Genomic DNA, 26,643 nt, shown 5'->3' with positions numbered 1-26,643 from the left:
ACACTGGGTCCCAGGGTCCTTCCCCCCACCCCCACCCTACCTCTCCTCCCCTCCCCACTCCCCTCAGGACCCTGGGAATGGAAGACGATGTGGATGGGGCCCATGCCCCCCTCTGAGGTACAGTCCCTGTCCCTCCCTGATCCAGCCCACCCCCCAGACCCTCCTTAGCCCTGGCCAGCTCTGAGTGATATGGACACTGAGGAAATGTTAATGTAGTGGACAAGTATCTGGGCCCAGGACTCACCCTCCCTCTGTCTGAGTGGTGGGTTTGGGGGTCTCTAGTGGGACTAGATAGCAGCAGGCCTTCTGTTAGATCCTTTCTGTCCCTTTGCAAAACCACCACCTCTGGGGTAGAAACTATGGTTGGGCCCCAGGGGAGCCAAACCCAGAGCAGAAGATAGATAGAGCCGGGGTAGGGGTAGGGGGGACTATTGCTGATCACAGTCGCTGGTGGGTGCAGGTACATGTGGGTGAGGTATAGTCAGCTGACTGGGCTTCAGGCCAAGACTGGAGTGGCGAGAGCTAAGACAGCCGGCAGCCAGTAGATGGGGCCAGGGACACAGGCAAGCAGCTAAGGGTGGCAGAGGGGTGGGGGCATAGCACTGAGGCAGACAGCTGAAGCAGGGGGAAGCCACAGCCACCAGCCTGACAGTAGGATGGAAGCACCAGTCGGCCTGGGGGAAAGGCCAGAAAGTGGGGGGGTGGGGAGGGAGGGCAGGAGGACACCCAGAAATGTGACAGGCAGCCTTGGTTGGGAGAGGCCCAGAGATGACACAGTGCCTCCCTCAACTTTCCCCTTCACGGAGGCCAAAATCCACCACAAAAGGGGATGGGGCCACTCCCAACCGTGAGAAAGCTACAGCTAAGCCTGGTGGTGGGGGCCAGGGACTCCTGCAGCCAATGCAACCACCTAAAGCTGGCATGCAGAGGTGACAGGCAGCCTGTGGCTGGCAGGGGTGATGGGGTACCCAGAGTGGGTCGAGGCCAGGGCTGAGGGGGTCAGGGGCAACTGGGGTACAGTCAGACACGTGAAAGGGTGACGACGATGGCTGTAGAAACGATGCATAATTTTGCGTTTATCCCTCACAGTGATGGGTTCTCTAAGGATTTCTCCTCCTCCTCCTCTGCCCAGGACGCTGGGCCTTCCTCGCTGGCTCTCACTCTCTCCAGGCTGCTGGCTCACGCCCTTGCTAGGGTTCGGTCTCTGTCAGCCTTGGCGTCTACATGCCTCCCCACCACAGCCAGCCCAGGGCAGAGAGTAGAGCCAGGGGCCCAGGGGGCCTCGAGGCTGCATTCTCCAGGGAGCCTGGGCCTGGAGGCGGAAGGAAGGAGGAGAAACAGAGTCAGGAGGAAGGAAGGTGCTTCTGCCCTGCCCCCCACCCCCATCCTCAGCATCTTTGTCTGCAATCACACCTTCAATCTTCTCTCTTCCCCAGGTGTGATTTTCCATATCTCTGTCCCCCCTACCAATGTCTCTGCTTTTTGGTCGCTGTTTCTTGCCCTTCTCTGACCGTTCTCCCTCTGGCTCCCAGCCCCCTGCCTGTGTTTGCACGAGCTGGAGCCTCTCTGACCCCAGATTCTTCACTTGTGCGGTCTCTTCATGCCTTGCCATTTCTCTCGTCTTTGCCTGGCTCTGTGGGACTCTCTCTGATTCTCTGTCTCTTCCCTCAAGTTTCTTTTTCTTTACCGGTGGCTTCTCGTCTCTGTCTCTGCGTCTCACCCAGTGTTTCTCCTTCTGTCCTCGGCCCTGCATACTTTTGTTCCTTCGCCTCTGCCCCCATTGTCCGTGCCCCTCGCTTGCTCTCTCCAGGTCCCATGGCTCCCCCCTCTGCCCCTTAAGTCTGGCGCTCTCCTTCCCGGATTGCGGCCCCATGTCCCCAGCTCTAGTCCGGGCGAACTCACGCAGAAGGCGCATGGAGGCGCTGGCGGCCCCAAGCCGGTTAGCGGCTCGGCAGGTGTAGTTCCCGTAGTGCCGGCCGCTCACGTTGGCGAATAGCAGCATGGATCGGGTCCTCTCGGTCTGCACCTTCAGGCCCTCGGCCGCGCCACCCCCCAGCCTGCGGACAAGGTGGTCAGTCCCTCTCTCCTTCCTTCTGTGCCTCCCACAGGCGTGTGTGTGTGTGTGTGTGTGTGTGTGTGTGTGTGTGTGTGTGTGTGTGTGTGTGTGTGTGTGCGTGCGTGTTCAGTTCCTGGAGAATTACCCCCCACTGACACAGGACTGGGTACCCCACCGCCTCTGCACTCCGTCTGTGGGGTGGGGCGGAGGGACTGGCGGCCGTATCTTTAATCTCCCGCAGCCTGGCAGTTCACAGCCCACCAGGGGCATCCCCCCGGCCCTGTCCTCGTCCTCTTCCCCGCCCCCATTCCTCTCTCTGAGCCTTAGAGGAAGGCCGCATCCCTCGCATTCTGACCCAAGATACAGGCTCAGCGCTCAGTGCTACTCACTCCGCTCCCCTCACCTGCCCGCCGCTCCCTTCATCACTTTGGGGCCCGCCCCCTAGAAGGCCTCGCCCCCTTCCGTCCTTCCTTACTGTTTGTCGTCTTTGAACCACTGGAAGTCTGCGGGGGGCACGGCCATAGCCTCGCAGCGGAGCAGCGCAGTGCGCCCCACTGCAGTCCGGGCGCTCGTCACATCGGTGATGGTCGGAGGGTCTGCGGCAGAGTAGGGGACGGGGCTGGAGATGCAGTTCTGACGTCGTCCCTCCCCACTCCCAGCCTAGCTGTTCTCCACAGCCCCAGACCTGCTAGTTCAGGGACCCAAGGGTCCCTCCCTCCTCAGGGACCCTCCCCCGTGGGGACTCAGGCGTCTTGCCTTCCCCCTAGCCCTTCCTCTTCGGGGACCAGGGCGACAAGGGGCTCACAGTTGACAGTGACTGGCACGCGGCGGCTGTCGGGGGCCGACGCCACGCCATTGTGGGTCACGCACTCGTAGTCCCCCGCCTGACTTCGCCTGATGTCCGAGATTTCCAGGATCTCACCCTCCGACGTGAAGCCGTCTGAGGGAGGAGGGGTGGGGCGGACACAAACACACTTAAACACGGGACGACACGGGCACAACACGGACACACATCAGCAGGGGCACAGTGCGGGGAGGGGGCAAACAGGGGCTCAGGACCCTGGGGGCCGGGGATCATTGGGTGGGAGGCCGTCGTCTACCAATTGAGGTACCGGGGTCAGAGACCTAGGTAATCGCCTGGGGGGGGAGACACGGGGTCTGAAGACCCAGGGAGAGTATGCCTGGGAACCTGGAGCATACGGTGATGGGGAAGTGGGATCCGGAGGCTAGCCTTGGAGAGATTTCAAGGGGCTCTGGGCCTAGTAACAAAGTATCACAGCCAGATGACTCAGACTTATTGGAGCTATGCGCTCTTAGAACATTGATCTGTGAAGGTCCTCTCAGCCGCGCATTCAGTGGGCTGCGTTCCAAGTGCAAAGCACCTACTGGATCCGACAGTCTCTGTTCTAAGCTCTCTCCCAGATCTCACAGTCTGTTCTAAGAACTCTTCCATATTGCAGGGTCCCTTCTACTTTTGATATTCGGTGCTGTAAGGACCCTCTCAGTTCTGACATTCTATACTTTAAGGAGCTTTCTAGTTCCGACATTCTCTGTTCTAAGAATCAAATGGGAAAAGTTGTGCAGTATCTTACAAACCTTATGGTTTCATGTGATATGCAGTACACCACAATGAATAGAGAGAGCCAGCTCCTTAGAGTGGGAAAGATCTGGGTTTAAGTCTTGCCTTGGACCCAGACTGGCTTCATGACCATACAAAAGTCACTTAACCTTTGAGGCACCTGGGTGATACACCGATAGAATGACTTGGAGTCAGGAGTCAGGAAGAGCCAAGTCAAATATAACCCTAGACATTCTTTGCTGTGAGATCCTGGACAAGTCATTTCACTATTGCCTGCCTCAGTTTCCTCATCTGTAAAATGGGACTAATAATAGAGCCTACCGCCCACCAGAGTTGCTGTCAGGATCATATTTGTAAAATGCTTTAAAAACCTTAAAAGGGTCATGCAAATGCTAGCGGTCATCATGGCTGTTAGTCCTAGCCAGCTAAGTGAAATCACAGGTCCCTGGAGTGTTCTGTTGTCACTGCAATTATTGGTGGGGTTTTATTCTCCTTTTTCCCCTAAGATTCTTCCATGGTCTGATATTCCAAGTTTAGTTTCTTCTATGTTCCATGGTTCTTTCTACCTCAGGAATATGGGACCATGTTCTAAGGATCTAGCATCCTCTGTCTTAAGGTCCAAAGTGAGTCCAGACAATTACCTTGCAACTATTAGATTATAAGCTACTTGAGAGAACAGTTTATATTGAAGCTCTCCTTTCTCTTTCAGTGTGGATCACATAGGACAGTCTCTGCTTAATCAAATTTTGCTGAATTGAATCCAGTATATTGGGTCCTGGGTCTCTCCCACCATAGATGGAAGGCCTAGTGATCAGAGATCGAATTTTGGCTTGACATAAGAGTGTGTTTCCTAACAATTGGAGCTCTCCCAAAGAGAATAGGATGAGTTCCTCTTCCTCATCAGAGGACTTCAAATGAAGAGTGGATGGCCACCATTATCCTGGGATCTTTGATTCTACAAAAATGTATTGTGTCTAAGTGCCAGGCTTTTTGCTAGGCACTGGTTGGATGTGGACAGAGGGATTTATGCTCAGGTACAGGAGGGATTTGATGGCTTCTGAGGTTCCCAGTAGCTCAGAGGTACCTTTATTCCATGATCCTATCCAGTAAATATTTAATGCTTGACTGATAGGCTAGAGAAGACTATAGCAAGTTCACCCTAGAATCACACACTGGTGGATCTGAGAAGGCCCTTAGGTAATGAACTTGAGACCCACAGGTAGGGGTGAGAATTACCCTATGGACCATATATCAGGGATATTGCAGAGACAATTCCTTTTTAAGTATGTGTTGAATTAATGTGTCCTTTCCAACTCTGTGCATCTATGATACTTTTTTATCCAGGGCACCCCATTCTCCTACTCTCCAAGGTGGATAACCTTAGGGTCATACTGGGTACCTTCCTCTTCCTTGACTTCCCAGATCTCATCAGTTGCCAAGTATTGCCCATCATACCACAATCACATCACTTGCATTTGTCCCCATGTCTCCACTTACCTGGTCACTGTCCTAGAAGGTGAAGGCCCTCTTTGCCCCTTGTTCAGACTTCTGTAATAGCATGCAAAGTCATCTTCCTGTATCCAATCTCCTTCCTCCCCTCCCTCCAATCCATCCTCTACACTGGTACTGACTCATCTTCCTAATTCCTGTGGTAATACTGCCGCTCCCCTACTCAAAAGCCTTCAGGGGTTGCTATTGTCTTTTGAGTAGACTCTCAATATTGGCATTCAACTGCCCTCCACAATACAGGTTGCAAGCATACCTTGCCCAATTTATCCCATCCCACTTCCTCCATGTGCATCCATACCTGGAAGGTCTTTTCCCAGTTCCTTGTTGGAGTCCTTTCCTTAAAGTTCCAGGTCAGATAGCATCTCCTCCATGAAACCTTTTTTTAAACACCCCTCTCCCACAATGAAATGTATTTCTCTCCCCTCAAATTTCTTACAATATGCTTCGGATCTGTCCCTTTGCCCTCACCTCATTTTCCTTTGTATCACTTATTGGTATGCACATCTCTCTCTTCTATTGGACCGCCAGGTTTTGGAGGGCAGGGACCATGTCTTATTTATTATTACACATAATACTAATACCTAACATAGGGCTTTGAACCTCCTGAGTGCTCAAAAGTTCATGGATCTAGAGCTCAAAGGGGCCTCAGAAGCTGCTGAGTCCAGTCCCTTAATTTTAAGGCCAAGAGAAGCTAAGAAATTGACCAAGATCATAAGATAGTGTCAGAGATGGGATTTGAACTCTCTGTTAGCTTTGACATTTTATGTTGTAAAGCCTTTCCCAGTTCTGGCATTATATATTTCATAGTCTCTCCCATTTATGACTTCCAAGATTGTTAAAATGATGAATGACTATTTGGGACAGTACTATAATGAGTTCCCCATCATTTGAAGTCTCCAAGCAACAGCAATATGGCCACTTGCTGGGGATGTTGGAGAGGGGATTCCCATTCAGTTGTGTGTTGGATTAGATGGGCAGGAAAGGGAACAGAATGAATATTTATATAGTACCTACCATGTGCCAGGTACTGTGCTAAGCACTCTTAAAAGGATTATCTCATTTGATTCTCATTGAGGAAACTGAGGACAACAGAGGTTATGTGATTTGCCCAGGATCACACAGTTAGGAAGTATCTGAGGCCAAATTTGAGTTTGGATCTTCTTGACTCAAGCCCAGTGCTCTATCTAGAGCCACCAGCTGCCTCTAAGGTAGACTCTGAGATCCCTATTATCTCTGAGATTCTGCTATTAAGGAAGAGAAAGGCAGTGACCTCCCCATCACTGGAGATGTTCCAAGAGGTGCTGAATTCCTGCAGAAGCAATGGTTGGACTGGATGTCTCCTGAAACTCAATGCACTCTAACTCTGGGAGTTTAAATCTTACAACTGTGGTCTTGGGGTAAAAGAGGAGTTTCCCCACCCATGATATGATCTGGAGCCATAGGGATCTTTCATGGTCTGGGAGTTAGGATTTAAGGAATTTGGGGAGGGTCTGGAGTAGAGCAAGTGCAGCAGTGCAGGGTCTGGGAAGAGAGACTGGGGGCTGAGATGGGAACATAGGGCCCAGGGTGGCAGGTCGGAGTGGGGGCCCTCACCTCGGAGCTGTCTCCAGGTGACTGTGGGCTCTGGTCTTCCTACAGCCAGGCATAGCAGGTTCACATTCCCACCCTCATTCACTGTCACAGCAGAGGAGATGTTCACGATTCGGGCAGGGACTGAAGAGAGATGGGGGAAGGGGGGCAGAAGGTGACCCAGAGGTCAGAATCCTTCAGCTCTTCCCTCTGAGGGTCCCAGCTTTCTTGATCCCACTTCTCTGACCCTCTTTAGACAACTTGATCCCCTAGCACCCTCCGACCCTGGGGGGATTCTGGGAATCTTGGACTTCTACCCCCTTTCAATACCCTCCCCCCAGTGCCCACCAGGGACCCAGGCATTTTTATCTTCCAGTGTCTTCTTCCTTCAGTAATCCAGGCACCTAGCCTTGCCTACTGAAGTAGGCTAAGCACTCTGAGCCTCCTGCCTCATTCAGAAGAACCCCAGTATCCCAGTTTTCAATCCCTGCCCCCTAGAGACTCAGGTGTCCTCCCTAGCCTTATCCCTCAGGGACTCAGGCTTCAGATCTTTCTGATTCCTGACTCCTAAAATGGGGGTAGTCCATTATATTAGCTTCCATTGGGCACGGAGGAGGCAGGGCTGGGGCAGAAAAGCCTGCCTCAGCATTTTCTTTGGGCATCTGTATACCTTTCTTTGACTCTTTCTCTGCTCTCTGTCCCTGTCTGGCTCTGTCCTGTCTGTCTTCCTCTGCTTTTCCCTTTGTATGGTTCTGACTCTTATGCCCTTTTTTTGTCTCTCCCTGAATATGTTCTCCTCTGTCTCCATTTCTGTCTCTTCTATGTTCCTCACTCCCTTGGGGGCTTTTGGTGGCACTGCAGACTTCAGGAGCAGGTCAGCACTCTGGGTCTCTTCATCCTTAGGTTTGTCTCTGGGTCTCTGGGGCCATGCCTTTCACTCCTTGATTGCTACAGCTGTGCGTGTTCCTGCTTCTGTGTTTCTCCGTGGCCTGTTCCTGTTCCTTCCTCAGTGTTTGGGTCTCCATCTCTCCACCTCCACCTTCCTTTAACTTTGTCTCTCTGCCTCTCTTCCACTCCCTCTCTCCCTTCCTCCCTTTTTTCTCTTTCATTTCTACCCTCCCCTCCTCTCCTCTCTTTCCCTTTCCTTCCCCTCTCTTCTCTTTCTCTCTTCTCCTTTCCTCTCTCCCTGTGCCCCTGTTTCTGCCACTCTCGAGGTCCCTGCTCCTTTTGGTGTCTCTGCCTGGGTCTCTGTTTCCGTCTCCACCCCTCTGAGCCTATGTCCTCCTCCTCCCCCAGTTCTCTGCCTTGGCCCCTCTCTGGGTCCCCTATCCGTGCCCAGTGCCTGCTTCTCACTAGGGCAGCTGGCCTGTGTTTCTTACCGTGCACGATGAGGTAGACCTGGGCTGTGTGCGGCTGCTGCCGGGTCTGGAAGGAGCAAGTGTAGAGACCCTCGTCGCCCAGGCCCACGCGGGTGATGAGGATGGAGAACTCGGCGGGAGAGTTGGTGAGCAGCCGCACCCGCGGGTCGCTGGTCCAGCGGTCATTGCCCGCATACAGGATGTTGGAGCGATTCAGCCAGGCCACGCGGGTCACGTGCTCGTCGATGGAGCAGCTGCGGCCACGGGGGAGGCTCTGGCTGGCACCGGCCTGGGCACCGGGCCCCAGGGGGAGGGGGCTGGGGACCCTGGGGGAGGGAACTCCCTGGGGGAGGGAATGGGGCACCTACCTTGAGTGAGAACGAAGGGGCACCTTGTGGGGAGGGACCATCATGGAGAAGTATAGGGGTGCATAAGGTGGGGTATTGGCTGTACCTGAGTGTGGCGTTGTCTCCCTCGCATACGGTGTAGTTGTCTGCCAGAGAGCTGAACTCCAGGCTCTGGGATAGCAACCCTGCGAGAGGGGGAGGGGGTAGGACACATGATCTCCATCCCATCCCCCACAGGCACAAAACCTGGGGCAGGGCTGGCATGTCACCCACACAATCTGTGGCACCCTGCGACATTGTAAACACAAGCCAGCCTTTGTCATCCCTTTTTCTAGTGGGTTATGGTTGGTAAACTCCCCCAGCAAAGAGAGATTCAGAAAGGATGGGGCAGAGAGACAGAGAGCCAGGAACACAGACACAATGTGACATCAAGAGACAAAAATGTTGAGACAGGGAGGGACTAAACTGGATTACAAATACCCCTGATGGGACGAAGTGAGAAAAGATTCTGCCCAAATCTCCCACAAGGCAATATGAGGAGGAGAGGGAGGGGAAAGGCTAATTCACCTAGGTCCCTTTTTAATCCTGGGACAATTGCTACTCCAAGACCTGCTCAGAATCTCTGTCCCCAAACTCTGGGTATATGTGTATGTGTGTGCAGTGGATGGATGGGGAACAGGTGCCTCCCTAGAGCTTATCTGAGATCACATCCATTCTCCTGCTTCTGGGCACCCTGCTCCCCTCTCCTCCCCAAGTTTTTCCTGTATTAAGGAACACCAGGGAAAGAAATTTAGTGGAGAAATTACTGTTCCTATGATAGACTGAGACACACGGGGCAAACCACCACAAAATAACAGGACACGCCCATCCACCAGGACAGGCAGCTTTTCCTCACCCCCTTCCTTATGGCTTTCTCCACTTTCAGAATATTCTATCTTGTCCTTATGGCTTTCTCCACTTTCAGAATATTCTATCTTGTCAAAATAGACACAGGGTCAGGGAGAGCAAGACCCACTGAGAATCGGGGTAACTTTGAGGCACACAAATCAGTGACATAGGAAGGTGGGGGCACCTCTCCACTCTAAGCTCCAACTCCTTCCCTCCCCCCTCCCCAGACCCTGGAGCAATGATCCCTCCAGCTTTGCCAGTATAGACCCTACAGAGCTTTGAATGCAACATGCTGACACTCACGCACTCTCACACAGAAAGAGAAACACAGATGGAGACACCCGGGCAGGGGCACTCCCAAGGACACACACACACCAGAAGGAAGCAGAGAGACACATACTGAACAATCTCCCATGTACCAATACACAAACAGGCAGACATGTAATCTCAAGGATACACACACACACACACACACACACACACACACAAATATAGAGATACAAAGTCACACACTTCCAGGAAGGAAAAGAACCCACAGAATCAGACACATGGATAGAGATAGACATGGAAAAGACATGCAGATAAGCAGACATTCAAATAACATAGAGCTCCACAGACAAATCCACAGCTATCTAAAAAGACAGACAGTCCTAAAGATGTGCGGTCTCTTACAAAAACATGCAAAACATAAGACCAATAATGGATATATAAATACAAAATCACAGACACACTGTTTCATATAGAGACACAGATCTTTAGATACATATACATGTGAATCAGTAACCATAAACTATTTGAAATGAAGTTTTCTTCCAGTCTCTCTCTCTCTCTTTTTCTGTCTCTCTCTCTTTCCCCCTCCTTTCTCTTTTTCACTCTCTGTCTCTCCCTCCCTCCCTGTCTGTATATCTCTGTCTCCCTACGTCTCCACCCCGCCCCCCGCCCTGTTCTCTCTTTCACACACACCTGATTTAAAGTCCCACTTCCATCACCAGGTATAATCACTAAATGTCCTTCCTTGGGGAAGGATACTACAGTACAATACAATGGGAGGGATGGAAGCAAGCCAACAGGTGGGACTACAAAGTGAAATAATAGAGATGAAGAAATAAAGGACTTTCCCTTCCTATCTGTAATTCCTTAGGCAAGAAGATGTTTGGAGAGAACCACAGAAGGAAAGCTGTGAGAGGTAGGGGAGGGAAGGGAACTTGGACTAATGAGGTCTAATGCTCCTCCTGGCTTTGCCATTCTAAACTCCAGCTCTCACTCTTATTAACTGAATTCAAATCTGGCCTCAGACATTTACTAGCTGTGTGACATTGGGCAAGTCACTTAACCCCTATTTTTGCCTCAGTTCCTCTCCACGCTGGAGAAGGAAATGGAATACCATTCCAGTACTTTCGCCAAGAAAACTCCATGGACAAAAGTCCACAGGGTCACGTAGAGTTGGCCATGATTGAACAATGACAGTATAAAAAACATTTTACAAGGACTTGGCAGGAGTTAGCACAAGGGACTGGGAGAAGAGTGTGGGACATGGAAACATTCACACACAGAACACCCCTTTCAGGGACTTAGCTCTTCAGATCTAGAGGTACTTGGAGGGACCCAGTTGTGCAGACTCCCCAGAGTCAAACTCATGGGTTAATTATTGGCTGGAATTATTACATGGTGATGGAAATTGTTTTTACAGGAGATAGGAGATGTAGGTTATTCCATGGGAGAAAGGGAATGAGATATTGGGTTTTTCATCCTGAATGAGGAGAATGATTATTTGGGGTACCAGGTTTAGAAGTTATCTATCACCTCAGTACGAACCTGGCAGTTGTTTAGGTGAAGCTCATTCATCTCTCTCATCAAGTACTCATCATCCCTTGCTTCAAGTGCATGCAATAAGGCTGACTCCCACAGCCTCAGCAGCCCACATGTCTACCCCAGTCAAGTGCTTTTCAGAAGGAAGCTCAGTCCTTTCATTGCTACCTGAAGCCCTCAAACAGGCAAGTAAACAAACAAGCACAAAGCTTATCACCTCAGTTGTGTCTGCCAACAGACATGAGTCAGGTGGTCTGTTTTCAGACTTCAGCCCTGGCTCTTCCAGGGAAAGATGAGTTCCCCTAGAAGGGGTGAGACCAGGGGTAGAAGGGGCTTCTTCTTGCTGGGGCAGCTGCTGCCCAGATAGAAGCTCAGGCTGTGGGGAAGGAGCTGGAAGGGTCTGAGAATCACAGAGGCAGAGAGCTGCAAAAACCATTGGAACTGAGGACATCTCAATCAGAGTTGTAAAGGTTCTTCAGACAGGGAACATAAAGTGTCTGAGCTAGCCCTCAACCCAGTGGCAACTAAAATGCCCTGCTCCCTTGCCTTCTTCAAGAATAGTGTGAAAGGAAGAATCAACCTAAAAACAGAATAAGAGGAACCTTAGGATAGAACATCAGAGCTGGGAGGGTCCCTAGAACTTAGAACAGAGAATGCCAGAGCTGAGAGGGACCTTAGGATAGAACAGCAGAGACGGGAGGGTCCCTGGAACTTAGAACAGAGAAGGTCAGAGTAGAAAGGGACTTTCTGAATGGAGAAAGGCAGAATTGGAAGGCACTTTAGAATCTAGAACAGAGAATATGAAAGGAAGACATGATCACTAAATATAAAATCTAAGAACTTTGAGTGCCCTTAAAATGTGGAATGTCAGAGCTGGAAGAGGCCTTAAAAGTTCACTATAACACTGACACGTGAGAGTTGGAAGGAACTTGAGAATGTCAAAGTTGCACCAGACTTTATGAATGGAGATTGTCAGAGCCAGAAGGAACGTTTGAACCTAGAACAGAGAATGTTAGGGTAGAACTGATCTAAAGAAACAGGATGAAGACTGTCAGAACCAGAAGGAACTTTTGGAACTAGAACAGATAATGTTAGGATAGAAATGGTTTAAGAAAACAGGATGGAGATTACCAGAGCTGAGAGAAACGTTAAAACAAAATATCAAAATTAGGAAGTTTCTTAGTACCCTGAGAACTCAGAACAGAAAGTGATATATTCCTTTTTTTTCCTGGAAGGAAAAGAATATAGAATATCAGATTCATATGTAACTTTAGAGCCTAAAACTGAGAATGTTAAGGTTGAAGGCGAACTTAGAACAGAATGTAAGAACTGAATGAATTTGAAAACCTAAAACAAAGAATGTCAGTACTGGGAGAGATATTAGAAACCACATAGTCTAACTCTCTCATTGAATACTTGCAAAACAGACTTAAAGAGGGGAAATGACTCTCCAAAGGTCACATGAAATTAGTGAAAAAGCTGGGACTAAAACCCAGGTCAATGATTCCCAGTCCATTGCTAAGAGATTTTCATTATTCTGGTTAATGGACGAAATGATAGGGAAGCAAAAGCAGAGACCAACAGAAATAAAGGAAGCAGATCAGGAGACAGGCACGGAAAAATACTGAAACGGAAACAAATAAAAGAGCCCCAAATACAGACAGAATAACAAAAAAAGGGAAAGATTCAGACACTCAGAGACAAGGTAGAAACAGAGTTTAAAAAGAAAAAAAGATAGGTATTTGAGGAGGAAAATACATAGGGAGGGTCTTAGAACTGGAAGTGATGGGCAGAGGAGGGAAGATGAGGAGGGAAACAGGAGCAGAAATCCATTCAGAGAGAAACAGAAAAAAAGAGCTAGAAATTACACGAAGGAAACTTAGTAAGAGAGAGACCTGGAGAGATTTTGTGAAACAGGCAAATGACAAACATGGAGAGAAAGAAACCATGAAAGAGACACACACATACAGAAAAAGAGACAGACAGACAGACACACACACAGAAAGAGGAGCAGAGAGAGAGAGAGAGAGAGAGAGAGAGAGAGAGAGAGAGAGAGAGAGAGAGAGAGAGAGACAGAGAGAGAGAGACAGAGAGAGAGACAGAGAGAGAGAGAGAGACAGAGAGAGAGAGACAGAGAGAGAGACAGAGAGAGACAGAGAGACAGAGAGACAGAGAGAGAGACAGAGAGACAGAGAGAGAGAGAGGGACAGGGAGACACACAGAGAGAAAGACAGGAAGAAATTCAGAGACAGAGACACAGAGAGACAGAAATAGACGAGAGACAGAGACAGAGACAGATATGGAGACAGGTAAAGAGAAGACATCAGACAGAAACATACACAAAGAATAGGATGGCATGAAGAGACATAGAGAGACCATCAAGAGAGAGAATGAGATATAGACACAGTGAATAGGGAAGAAATGGACAAAAGGGGAAGACAAATTGAAAATTAAGAATAAAAGAAGGGAGATGGAGAGTTACAGGAAAGGGAGAAGATTCAAAGAGAGACAGAGACAGTTAAATAAAACTGAGAAACAGAGGCACAGAAAGAGTCAGAGACAAAGCCGAAAGACATTATGGAGGGCAAAGTTAAAGGAACAGGTTCAGACAGGCAGACAGAGCAGGAGAGAGCTTTGGCCCTTTCCAAACCCTGTCCCCTCCACCTTTCCCCTATCCCCCAGCCTGGCTGGAGGAGATGACCGGGTCCCTGACTGTGGGACAATCTCCTCTGGGAGTCAGAGGTTGAACTGGGCTTAGGCCCCCTTAACCCATTTCTGGCTAGGAGAAGCTAGAGAGGCCCAAGATAGGCCTGGGCAAGGGAAACAATTAGTCCAGCATCTCTTTAGTCCATTAACCTTTCCGGCAGGAGCTGGAGAAACCGCTGCCAGCTTTAGCCCTCCTTCCCATCCCCCCCTCTTCACCATAGCCACCCCAATCCTTCAGCCACTTGGATGATCCACTGTCCTGCCCCTGTTCCCTATCCCACAGGCACTTTAGCTTCTGCCTCCTCAATGACCCAAACGACCCCATCCTTCAGTACCCACCCTCCTCAGGGACACAGGCACCTGAGCCTCCAACACAGGTCTACTCCCCGAAACCCCCCTCCCCAGCCCCGTCCGAGCCGAGGTCTGGCCTCCAAGCCCCACCGTCCCCCTGAAACACCCCTAAGTGACCTACTTCACCTTCTCCCCTATTCCGCCCCAAACCTCTACACTCTTCCATTGATTTGACCCCACCCCCATCCCTCCCCCTCCCCAGGCCGGTGAAGCGGTTTTCTTCAGTCTCCTGCCCCCATCCCTTTCCCCCCCATCCAGCTAGCTTCAGGATTAAGGTCTCTGCCCCCCACCCCCACTCCACCCAACTCCCGCCAGTCCCCTCCACTGCTCTCATCCGGCTGGGGTCCAGGCACGCAGCCGAGGCCCCAGGACCCCTGGGGACTGTCACCCCCTTGTCGGATCGCTGGGACCCCCTAGAGACTCAGCAGTCCTTCTCCCCGCGCCCTCCTCTCAGCTGTCCCAGCGTCCAGCCTCCAGCCCCAGGGGGACCCCAGCGCCTCGATCCCCCAGTGCCCCTCCCCGCTCCCGCACCCGTCCCTCCCTTCCTCCCAGACACATTCCTAAGGTCACTGCCAACTCTCGAACCCAAGGATAACCTCTTCGCTGCCCAGGACCCAGGCGTCCTGGCTCCTCGCCCCCCGCAGGGATCCCAGCTTCCAGCCTCCCCGCCCCCGGCCCCAGCGCTGCAGTACCTCGGCTGATGACGGCCAGCCCGGCCAGGGCGGCGGCGGCGAGGAGCCGGAGCCGGGCCCGGGGGGCGGGGGGGGGCATGGCGGCGCGCAGGGGGCGGGAGGGGGAAAGGGGGGGCCGGTCCGGGGCGCGCGGGGCCCGGGGGGGAAGGGGGAGGGGGAGGGGGGCTCCCCGCCTGCGGCACCGGGCGGGGGGGGCGCGAGGAGCCGGCGAGAGCCCTGCTGCAGACCCGGGGAGGGGGCGGCGCTGACGGGCAGGGGGACCGGCCAATCAGGGGATGCGGGGGGCCGCGGGGCGGGGCGGAGGGGGGGGCGCTGCCTGACGGATGGAGAGGCCTTTGTTACTGCGGCTCTGCCCACCCCCCTTCCGAATCCCCAGTTCCCTCACCCCCGCCCCCATCGGGACCCAGGCATCCTGCCCACCAGCCGCCCCCGCCCGTACCAGAAGGCAAGCATCCAGTGCCCTAAAGCCTACCGCGCAGGGACCCGAGCATCCTGCCCCCCTCTTCTTCCAGCAAGGACTCAGGTGTCCTGACTCGCAGGCCCCGCACGGGCAAGGACCCAGGAGTCCCGACCTGCGAGCCCTGCACTGGCAAGGGGTTCAGGTGTCCCAGACCCCGCACTGGCAAGGATCCAAACTCGACCTCTAGTCCCCCTCGCCCCCCCATCACCTCCCCCAAGGAGCCATGGATCCTGACTCCCACCCTGCCCCTGCCCCACCCCACTCTCCACAGAAACCCTCGAGTCCTGCAGCTCTCAGGTGACCCCTGGGCTTCACTACGCAAGCTCCCAGGCAGGTATCCTACCCCTAAAACACCCAGGTGTGACTCTTCACCCAGTGACCCAGGGGTTTGGATCCCTCAGCCCACACTTCTTCTACAAGAGCCCTGATAGTCCCCCAACCTGCCCGGAAGGCATCCAGGCATCTAGCATCAACTTATTTGGGGACCCAGACAACCTGAACTCTCCACCCCTCACTTCCTTGAGTATCCTGGCCTCCAGATCCCCTAACCCCACCAGGAATTATTGGCGATAAAAGGGATGATAGGAATTCTTATTTAAGGGTCTCTGGTCTTTGTAGTCAAGGCTAGTTGGCTTTTACCTGGGCTATAAGACAAAGCCCTTAAGGACCCGCGGACCCGTTGGCAAGCCAGCCAACAACTGGTAGGGCTGTCTGTCAGAATGGCCCTCTCTGCCTTCAACACAGTCTAAGGAGTCTTGAGGTCATTTGACTTACTATTATGTTGTTTCAGCAAAGACTTGGATCTAGAATTCTCTAAAATTCTAAGATTCTGTGAATGGTGAAGTGACACGCTACTCCGAAGTATTTGGGGAATAAAAGGTTCATTTAGGAACTTGTCAGAGTGCAATTGGGCATGATGCCTTTGCAATTAGAAACTGATACTAGCTGCTAGACTGTCTGTCTCGGGCCTCTCTGTAAATAGTTACACACATATATGCATATATAATAGTTCTACCATTGATAGAACACTTTGTAGGTCGTTGCTATTATTATCTCCACTTTACAGATGAGTAAACTGAGGCAGACAGCAGTCAGGTGACTTGCCTAGGGTGACACATCTGGTAAGTGTCTCAGGTCAGAATGGAACTCCGGTCTTCCAGGTTCTGAGGCCCAGAACTTTAACCACTGGGCTACCTTTCTGCTTTGCACAGTCCCTGGCGCATAGTAGGGTCTTGAGAAATGCTTTCTGATATAAAGACAGATATTCATACAGAAAGCATCTCTAATTCTAAAGAGCTCCTGATACAGGATCCCTTTCTACCAATGAAAATCAAAATTATGTATTATGTTACATCTATCTATCTATCTATCTATCTATCTATCTATCTATCTATCTATCATCTATCTATCTATCTATCTATCTATCTATCTATCTATCTATCTATGTCTGTATGTCTGTCTGTCTATCTCTATTTTTAGCTCTGTCTCTTTACCTCTATCGGAGTCAGGAAGATGACACCTCTGAAACCTACTGGCTATGAGACCATAGCCAAGCAACAGTAATCATGACCCTAGCTAACATTTATAGAACGTTTACTATGTGCAAGGCACTAATTGCCTATTTTTCTTTACAAATATTATCTCATTTGATCCTCATCATAACCCTGATAAGTAGGTGCAATTATTATTCCCATTTTACAGCTGGGGAAACTGAGGCAGTCTGAGGTTAAGTGACTTATCAAAGGTCACACAGCTAGCACATCTCTGAAGCTGGATTTGAACTCAGATCTTTCTAACTACAGGCCTAGGGCTCTATCCACTAAGCCACTTACCTGACCCTTTCAGTGCTCCCAGTAACTTTAAGATTTGCAATTTAACAGAGATGCTGATCTGCATTGATAGAGAAATTTTTTAACTGGGAAGTTGGTTGCACAGAAGTAATCATGGATCTGGACCCAATAAGACATCCCTATCACCTCTATCTCTGTGTCTAGTTCTAGTTTTGTCTCAGAACTGTATCCTTTGCACCACCTAGCTGCCCCGCATTTCTGCGGTTATTAAGTCAGCAGTGGCTGATATTTTCAGCTATGAGCGTCTCTTGAAACAGTCTTAAAAGTTTCTGTTTAATGATAAAATGCTATAGAGGAAACTGTTATGATTCATGAGGGTTATAGCAGGTGTCAGCTTTTTAAAAATTAGTAACTCTTTTCATACGATTGATCTGCTAGTGCTTCATAAAACTCAGGAAAGGCTTTTTGAAATTTCAGTCTAAGCATGCCTATTGCCATTTCAAAATCATTTGAAAGATGTTTTTGTCCTGTGTTAAATAATTAGATAGAATTTCTGGAATTTGCTTCAAGTCAAGATTTTCAGGGACTAGGGGGTCTTTAGCTTCTTTCTCTCCTGATTTTTGTAGCTACTTGATTTTAGTCTCTAATTTTAATAATAGCATCTCCAATGAAGTAAGTTTTTCCCCTAATTTTTTTATATGATTGCCCTTCACTGATGGTTGTGTAATCGAGGGCTCAAGGTACTGTTGACAAAAGGCAGTATAAAGCCTTTGCCTATAGTTGGTAAGATCAGCTTCCAATTGTGTTATGAGTTTGTACTGGCATATACTAAAACACTCATGTATCAGGTGATCAAAAGAGGGCATGGAGTCACTTATGGTTTGCTGGCTCTAGTGATCTAACAGGTATATAATAATAATAATAGCTACCTGTATAGTACCTACTATGTTCCAGGCACCATGCTAAGTTCTTTGCAATATTTCATTCAATCCTCACAATAATCCTAGGAGAGAGGTGCTATTATTATCCCCATTTGACAGTTAAGGAAACTGAGGCAGACGGAGGCTAAATAACTCTCCCAAGGTCACATAGCTAATAAGTGTCTGAGGCTGGATTTGAAGTTAACTCTTTCTGACTACAGAACCAGCACTCTATCTACTGCACCACCTTTTCCCAGGGTATCTTATCTTCTTGTAGTATTAGAAAAATGAAAGGGCGCCATTCACTTCTCTACTGTCTACATTAAGATGATCGGTATGACAGGTCTGAGTAGAACCAGCCTATTTCTGTGTCTCTTGGGAGCACTTGCATCCCTCTGACCCCCATGATAATATATCAGTTGTGTTGCCAGAGTGGATTTTTTTTTTTAAGAGCATCGCTGCTAGGCACACAAAACCCCTGATAGATATCACCCAGGCTACCATACACCTACTTGGTCATTGCAACCTTCCTCATGACATGGACCATGAGCATTGAGGGTGTGGTACTGAATGTTTTTATTACCTTTATTAATGACATTCTCATTTTTTAAAATTGGTCTTACAGAGAAACAATCCTAGGTCAAGTCATCATCCTGCCATTATACTTTTATACCTAGTGGTTAAAAAAACCAAGCAAACCTGTTTAGTAGTAGAATAAATGGATGAAGAAATGAGCTCATTTTCTGCAGGCTCACTAAAAGCATTCTCTGTGCAACCGCAGTTGCAGATATGATGGCAAGTATAATGTGGGCTTCATCCTGTTTCCACACGATTTTGATTTCTTCTGCTAAGTCTCTGTACTTTGAAGGCGTTTTAGTTCCAGAAAGCCTCGTGGTTATGAGTACTTTGGTATGGCACTACCTGTTTAAATTGTGGTTCTTAAGTATTTATAGATCAATGTTATATTTGGGATAATGGTCTGGTTCAGTACTAGAGTTCTTATTAATATTCCGAGGTATGCATTTATAGTATGGGAATTTGATATCTATCAGTCCATGAAAAATAGTAAGCTTTTGATGCATGATTCTTGCCAGCTCATCATATATTGCTATGAGTTCAGTAGGCACTAAATTTATACAACCTGTGGTGGTGTGTCGCACAGTTTCTACCCCTCTATATAATTTACAGTGATCACTAAGACAAGGCTGCTTAAGGGTAACACTTAAAATTTGTGGTGGCAATGACCTATTCCTGAATTGTCATTGTAAATCTTTACATTCCACCCCTTTTCTCTCTCTCATAAACATCCCCTCCCCCACATAACCTTTTTTTTTTTTTTTGGCACTTTTGCTCTCCATGTTGCTGACTGAATTCATGTGACTATTACCAATGGGGAGCACTTTAACTCCATTCTTGGATCCCAGCCATCATAATTTCTATTCATAAATAAAGCACATTTAATAAATCTAGTGGTATGCATCTTTTATTCTTCTCTTTTGTTTGGGGGAAGTGATGTCTGTTCCAAAAGTATTTCTGTAGTTTTTTCTGTGCATTAAGAATAACTGTCAATCCTGTTTCCCTTTTGAGGACATGAAATATTATTTTTCTGTAGTTGCCTAGGAATGATGGAATTTGTGTTTCATCAATACCGTATAGGTTTTTATTATTATGATACTTTCAAAATCTCCATTTACCAGTTCCCAAAATACATACGATGCCTGATATTTTATAGGTGTTAATTCTTCATACTTGGTCCTTTCTTGCAGAAAAAAACCTTGACATCAATTGGTACATGTAATATTCCACACCCACATTCCCAATCAACTTTGATTTCAGGATGCCAGTAAGTCTCTTAGCACATTGAACAGTAACTTTCTTCTTGACATCTTGATGCTCAACATGTCTTGACTGAAAGAGATCAAAATATGAGTAGATACTGCCATTATTCTTTAGTTTAATGGGGACTTCCATTTCAGTCTTGAAGACTTTAGTCTCTTTCCTTGCCATGAATTAGAAATCTTATACTTCTAATTACATTTGTTACCATTGGACTTATAAATATATTATTGTTGTCATATCTCATTCTTTTCAGCTTTTTTATGGAATTTAGATAGGAATCACCCTGAGAATGTCTCTGTCTTTCTGTTATTGTTTTTATATGTTCTGAAGACTATTTCACAAGTGAATAAAACGCCTGCTTTTTGTAATCAAGTGAGTATTAACATGTAAGCTCATTTGTGATAGACTTATTGTTGGCATCTTTTAGAACAGTTCCAACACCAATGGGGACTATATCTATCTTATCCTGTCCTTCTAGTACACTATATTTTGAAAACTCTTCATTTTGTATATTTTGGAGAATGTGAGTAGGGAAACATCTAATGAAAACATTATGGATCTTTGTTATATTTGACTAGTTATGGTGAACAATATGGTCAATAATGCTACTCCAGTTTGCCAGTCATCTTAGTTGCTGGATAAACTAAGCATGTTTTGAGACTTGTATTTATAGTGTGAGTATCTATCATTAGGTGCGATCCTGAGCAAGTCACTTCACCCTGTTTGCTTCAGTTTCCTCATCTGTAAAATGAACTGGAGGATACAAACCACTTCAGTATCTTCACCAAGAAAACCTCAAATGGGGTCATGAATAGTCAGACACGACTGAAATGACTGAACAACAACCACATAAGTTTCTAAAGGATAGCTAGTCTTTGGTATATAATTCCAGCCACCTGAATTTGTCCTTCTTTTGCAACCTGAAATGATGTATTGCAGCTTCCAACCTATCAATGCATAGTATGCACTGATAAAACCCAGGTCTACTTACTTCTAGGCAAGGACTCTTGATTGACTGAGGAAAACGAGAACCTTACCATCTGATACGAGGGAATCTAAGAAGCTCTCCTTGGTCCTGAATAATCAATAGAACAACTGATTCTCAGGTACTTGAACATAGTCATTTTTAATGCTTCTCCCCTACCCCCTACCCCTGCCAGAGTGAACAGAAATAAAATAGAAAATAAAATAAAGAAAAAATTCATACTAAAATAAGATGTCATGCACATAGTATTCCTTGGAGGTAATTATTGGAAGTGTTATGCATGTTTTACAGATGCTTAGAGAAATGATGCATTTTGTATCTAGCCAGTGTTCAGGGTGGGACTGGAGTTCAGGTCTACCTCACTCCAGTTCTAGTACTCTGTTCTTAGGAAACCCAAATAGAATGGGTCAAGTCCAGAAGGCCTGGTCATTTTGCTATGATCTAATAACGACAGGGCAAAGTGAAGAGGTAACTAACTAGCAATGAGAAACTTCATAGTATTTGGAGAGTATTGTGGATTTGGAGTCAGAGTGCCTGAGTCTGACATTGAGTGTGACCTTATGGAAGTGACTTTGCCTCTGAGCTTTAGCTTCTTTTTCTCCAAAATAAAATATTGAATTAGATGATCTCCATGGTCTCTTCCACCTATAAGTCCTATTCAATCCAGTTTAATTCAATAAATGTTTATTAAGGACCTACTGTGTGCTGGGTACTAGTGATACAAAGACAAAAACAAGAGTTTCTCCTCTCAAGGAATTTCTGTCTTTCTGTTTGGTAAGGACACTCAAGTAAGCACAATGGATATATAATATAATACAAAGTAATTTCAAGAGACAGAAAAAGCTAATACTGGGCAGGTCAGGAAATGTCTTCCTTAGATGGTGTTTTTTGATCTCTGCTTCACAGAAATTAGAGATTCTCTAAGATAATAGTGAGAAAATATTTCATTTCTGATGTAAGAGAATGCTTGTACCAAGGGCGAGTGGTGGAAGAACAACTTTCAAACCAATTTGAAAGAAATGGACAGTATGTGAGAGGAAGCAATATGAGATAAGATAAGAGAGATGGCTGAGGTGGATTGGAGGACTTGAAATGCAAGGTTAAGAAGTCTATATTCTGCATTAGAGGGAAGAAAGAGCTAGAGAAGGTTCTTGAACAGTCAGTTTTGTGTTTTAGGAATATCAAGCTGGCAGTGGTGTGTGTGTGTGTAGGGGGGGACTGGAGGGGGCAAGAAATTCAAAAGGAGGTTATTATATCCATCTAGGCAAGAGGGGCTAGAGCCTGAATTAAGGAAGAGGCCATATGAGGGAAGAGCAGGGAACAGATGGGAATAGAATGGGTGAGACTTGGCAACTGATTGGATTTTAGTGAGGATTGGGGAGGAGGAGGAGGAAGGAGGAGAGTGAAGAGTCGGTGATGACTCCCAAATTGTGAACCTGTGTGATCTAACAAATTAGGTGAGGCGGAAGGAAAGACGGGTTGGGGGCGTGGCAGGAAATAGATAATAGCATCTGTTTTATTCATTCTGTGTTTGAGATGTCTAAGCAATACCAAGGCAGAAATGTCGAATAGAAAGTTGGTCATATGGGACTGACACAAGGAGAAAGATCAAGTTTAGATAAATATGTGTGTGACCGTGGCCTAGAACCTTCCAGCTTTTACATTCTATATTCTCCGTTCTCTTGTTAGTTTTTTTTTGTGTGCCAATTCATCTTAGAAGACCATGGAAGACCATGACTTGTCCTTTTCTTACATCCCCCCATCATGCCTCATATGGGTAAATATCTGTTGATAGATTCAATAGATAACATCCAGCACCATTGTTAATCATTTTCTTTCTTACAGACAATCTCTCATCCCAGACACTTTTCATCACTCCTCTCAACCCCTTCTTCTAGCTTCCTCATTGGAACTTGAGCTCTGAGTACTCAGTGTTGGTGTCTTCAGATTTGAAGATCTTTTGGGACCTCTGGGCTTGGAAGAAGATAGAGGCATATTGTACTTCATCCTCCGTCTTTTGTAAGCAGGGGGTCAGCAGAAGTTGGGGAGTGATTTCTGAACTGGCATGATGCCTAGAATTCTCATGTTGATCCTGTGAGGCAGAGAAAGGTCAAGGGAGTTTGAGGAAGAGATGGCATCACTAGGAGATACCTAAGGTCTCAGCTCTGCCTGTCACTGTTCTCCATTACCTTTTTGCCCTGACATTCTGGGTTCCATGTTCTAATATTCTTTCCAGCACTAATCTTCCATGCCATATGTTCTATTGGGCCTTCCAATGGTTACTTTCTCCTCCCTTCCCTGGTCTTAACCCATGTGGGTGAACTAGTTTAATATTATCCTCTAACCTGACATTTTTCAGCTGTTTATCCTATCACCAATCACGCCTTGTCAAGACCCATCCTTGGATTCTGTCATCATCTACCTTCTTCAGTTCTACTCATGAGCTGCTGAAGAGAGCTGGAGGAAGTCAAAGAACCAAACTGATTGGGGACGCTGCAAATTTGTATGACATAATTTCATCTGGATTTTCACTATATAGCAAGGTAATCCTATTTTTCTTCTCTAATCAAGTCACTATTCCCCTTATAACTGTAGTGAAACAACATAGACTTTTTCACTTTCTCTTCAAGTCGCCTGTGGAACCTGCCTCCATCATGTTAGTGAATGATCTTGTCTCATTTTTATGCTGAAGAAATTAAGGACATTTGCCAAGATCTCCCTCATCTTCCTTCCTCATTTCACATCATTCAGACATTTTCTTTCCTTCACCTTTGTCTTATGGTCCTTCTCCTTGCCAGGAAAAACTTCTTCTAAGTGCACAAGAGATCCTATTCCATCTTGTCTTCCCCAATAGACAACCCCCTCTATAATCTCCTACCCTCGTTACTCTGCAATCTCTCCTTGTCTGCTTGCCTGCTTCCCTACTGCCTACAAACACTCCTATGTTTTCTCATCCTTACAAAACTCTCACTTGATTCAATATCCATTCATCATGGTGTAGTGGAAAAAAAACCAATTTATAGTCAAGAGAATCTGTGTTCAAACCCGGGCTCAGCCACTTACTATCTGTGTGACGTTGGGTAAATTAATTTCATTCTCTGAACCTCTGTTTCTTTAGCTGCCAAATGAGATGGCTGAATAGAATAGATCCAAGGTATATCTCTGCTAGCTCTAAGCCCTGTGATCCTTTCTTTAGGGTGGACTCTCTGTCTTGGCTTTTGAGGCCCTCCATAATCTATCTTCAAGCTACCTTTCTGGATGCATCTCACACTATTCCCTTCCCTTCCTCTCTGAGCTGCTCTGTTATAAATAACATTTGATTTCAAGTCATAAATCCTTGTTTTAATTTACCACCACCACAGTGGTGGTAAAGTCACTTTGTCCCTTGGGACCTCAGTTTCCTTCTCTGTTAATAAGGGGATCAGATGAAATGAGCTCTGCATCCTATGACAATGCCTTTTCCTGAAAAAGACCTGGTGTCTGAATGGATTGCAAGTTCACTGAGTCAATAACATGCTATAGTAGGCAAGACAGCTATCATATTTTAGGTTGCACTAAGAGAAAGAGTTTCCAAGAGTAACCATGTAGTAGTTTTTTGTTACAGTGATTGGGTTTGAGCACACCTTGTGTTTACGTTTGGGCATCACAGTTGAGGAAATGCATTGACAAGAAATGGACCATCACTAGATGGACAATCACTTTAGTGCAAGTGTTTGGGTTCTTGTTATGTGAGGATGGGTTGAAGGAGGTGGGGATGCTTAGCTTATAGAAGAGAACTGGAAGCAGGGGGTGACTTGGGCATGAGAGCTGTGTTCAGGTTTTGGAAACGGCTGTCCAATGGAGCCTAGATTAGTCCTAGAGGGCAAAACCAAGAGAAATGAGTAGAAGTCGCAAAGAGGCCAAATGAAACCCAACGTTGGGAAACTTATCCCAACAATTAGAGCTATCTAAAAGTTTAGTGGGTTTCTTTGGAAGGTGGGTTTTCCCTCACTGGTGTGTTCCAGCAGAGAACAGAGAACCATTTTTTGGGTGTGTTATATATACAGGGTTAACTTTAATAGCTTGGAACTTCACCAAGAATTTTAGGATGCCTTGTATTGAAGTCTCCAGTTGAGCTAGATGTCTACTGAAGTCTCTGTTATACCTCAAAGTTTACAAATCTTTTAACCATTGCTAATGTCTAACAGCTTTTGTAGCCTTGGATCTCTCTCTTTTCTCCAATTCATCCTCTACAATCTACTAGATAATGTTCCATTATACATAGACTTGAACACATCACTTCCTTGCTGAAAAAATTTTCAGTAGCTCCCTATTGTCTTTCCAGTAAAGTTCAAATTTGTTTATCTGGAGTTCCAGTCATCCACAGTCTACCATCATCCTATCTTTTCAGCTTCAAATCCTATTATTCTCCTCAAAGCACTCTAAACTCCAGCCAGACTTCATGATTTGCTATCCCTAGGATATATAGCCTGTCCTTGACCTCTTCAGCTTGTTCCCAGCTTCTGCTCCCCTCCCCCACTCTCTTCATCCTAGTCTCCATCTGATGAATTTCTACTCCATTTTTAATCTCACTCTAATGCCAATCCTCTAGAAATCTTTCCTAGGCACGCTGGTTGGTGTGCCTTTTTTAAAATCTTTATCCTCCTATCTCACATAGCCCTATGTCCATGTGTTTCAAAGTGGTATTTGACATACATAGCTGTATTACTTCTCCTTCCTTCCAGTTAGACTGTAAGGATTATGAGGACAGGTATCCAGTTTTATCTAAACTTTCCATTGATTCTAGCACTGGACCAAATAATTGTGCACAGATGTTAACAAATATTTGATGAATGAAAATGAGTCTTTGTCCCAGGAAAAGTAATCTACTCAGGATCCTTTTCCCCATATTTCAAAACTACAGGTTCTCTACCAAGTCAGGTACTCTCTGTCTTTCACAACCTGACTCCACATAGGAGGAATTTCCTCTGCATATAAACACTCCAGGGATGAGTTAGGGTCAGCTTAGTGGGGTTAATCATCAATATCTCTACATCATGAGCTTTCATATGTTGCTGGGCAATGCACTATCTTGTCAACTTGACAGAACTGTTCAAAGTAGGGAAGTTGATAGCCCCCATCATCCTGGAAGCCCACCAAGTTGGTGTGGATGGGGATTAGAATTCCTTCTTCCCAATCCTTTCTATTTGTCCAGTGTCTGGTAAAGTGATATTGATTGGGGTGGAGGTTAAGGGTCTGGGATAACTCACCAGTGGGATTCCATTGGAGACCTGGTTGGTGTTGATCCCAGACCTTGAAGTGCCCACATCTCCTTCTGACTGTTTTCTTCTCAGCATTTTCACTCTAAGGAAGAACAGCCATGTTCAGTTATGAGCATTTTACATGATATTTAACATCCCTTCCAGCTGTGACCTTCTAGGTTTCTTTTCACATTTGACTTCCTACAGTCTATGTTCACTGTTCTATATGAGGCAACTCAGTGGTACAGTGGATAAAGCACAAGACCTGGGGTCAGAAAGGCCTGAGTCCAAATCTGACTTCAGATACTTCCTTGCTGTGTTACCATGTACCAAGTCATTTAACTTCTTCCTGCCTCAGCTTCCTCAATTGAAAAATGGGGTAATAATGATACTACCTAATCCCCATCACCATTTGTTAGAAGGATGAGATGAGATAATATTTGTAAAGCACTTAGCACAGTACCTGTCACAAAGTAGGCACTTAATAAATTCATTTTCTTCCTTTCTTCCTCTAAGCTCAGTCCATGTCCTTAAGTCTCTCCCAG

General features: G+C 47.0%; 1 protein-coding gene and 1 long non-coding RNA gene across 2 annotated transcripts; both read right to left on the bottom strand.

Moving 5' to 3' along the window:
• Nucleotides 1-42: 42 nt before the first annotated feature.
• Nucleotides 43-15,017, bottom strand: IGLON5 (IgLON family member 5). Its single transcript, XM_072607791.1, has 8 exons — nt 14,865-15,017; nt 8,525-8,603; nt 8,093-8,325; nt 6,738-6,857; nt 2,862-2,996; nt 2,532-2,652; nt 1,903-2,057; nt 43-1,312 (listed from the first exon to the last, which is right to left on the bottom strand). Exons 1-8 carry the CDS (start codon nt 14,941-14,943, stop codon nt 1,221-1,223), a joined length of 1,014 nt encoding a protein of 337 aa, XP_072463892.1. The 5' UTR covers nt 14,944-15,017; the 3' UTR covers nt 43-1,220.
• Nucleotides 15,018-22,395: 7,378 nt separating this feature from the next.
• LOC140508540 (uncharacterized) lies at nt 22,396-26,643 on the bottom strand. The gene is made up of 3 exons (XR_011968459.1): nt 26,562-26,643; nt 26,108-26,201; nt 22,396-22,950 (listed from the first exon to the last, which is right to left on the bottom strand). It is a non-coding gene; the product is annotated as an uncharacterized lncRNA (long non-coding RNA).

Source organism: Notamacropus eugenii, chromosome 5 (assembly GCF_028372415.1).
Source record: "Notamacropus eugenii isolate mMacEug1 chromosome 5, mMacEug1.pri_v2, whole genome shotgun sequence".
Lineage (NCBI taxonomy): Eukaryota > Metazoa > Chordata > Mammalia > Diprotodontia > Macropodidae > Notamacropus > Notamacropus eugenii.
The sequence above is the reverse complement of the archived record's forward strand: the minus strand, read 5'-3'. Positions and strand labels throughout refer to the sequence as shown.

Bases quoted from the DNA above. Each gene is read 5' to 3' on its own strand.
- IGLON5 (XM_072607791.1), bottom strand. From the start codon at position 14,943: ATGCCCCCCCCCGCCCCCCGGGCCCGGCTCCGGCTCCTCGCCGCCGCC. The intron at 8,604-14,864 runs GTACTGCAGCGC...CCCCTCTCGCAG, and splicing joins GCTGGCCGTCATCAGCCGAG to GGTTGCTATCCCAGAGCCTG. The intron at 2,653-2,861 runs GTGAGCCCCTTG...ACTCTGCCGCAG, and splicing joins CGTGCCAGTCACTGTCAACT to ACCCTCCGACCATCACCGAT.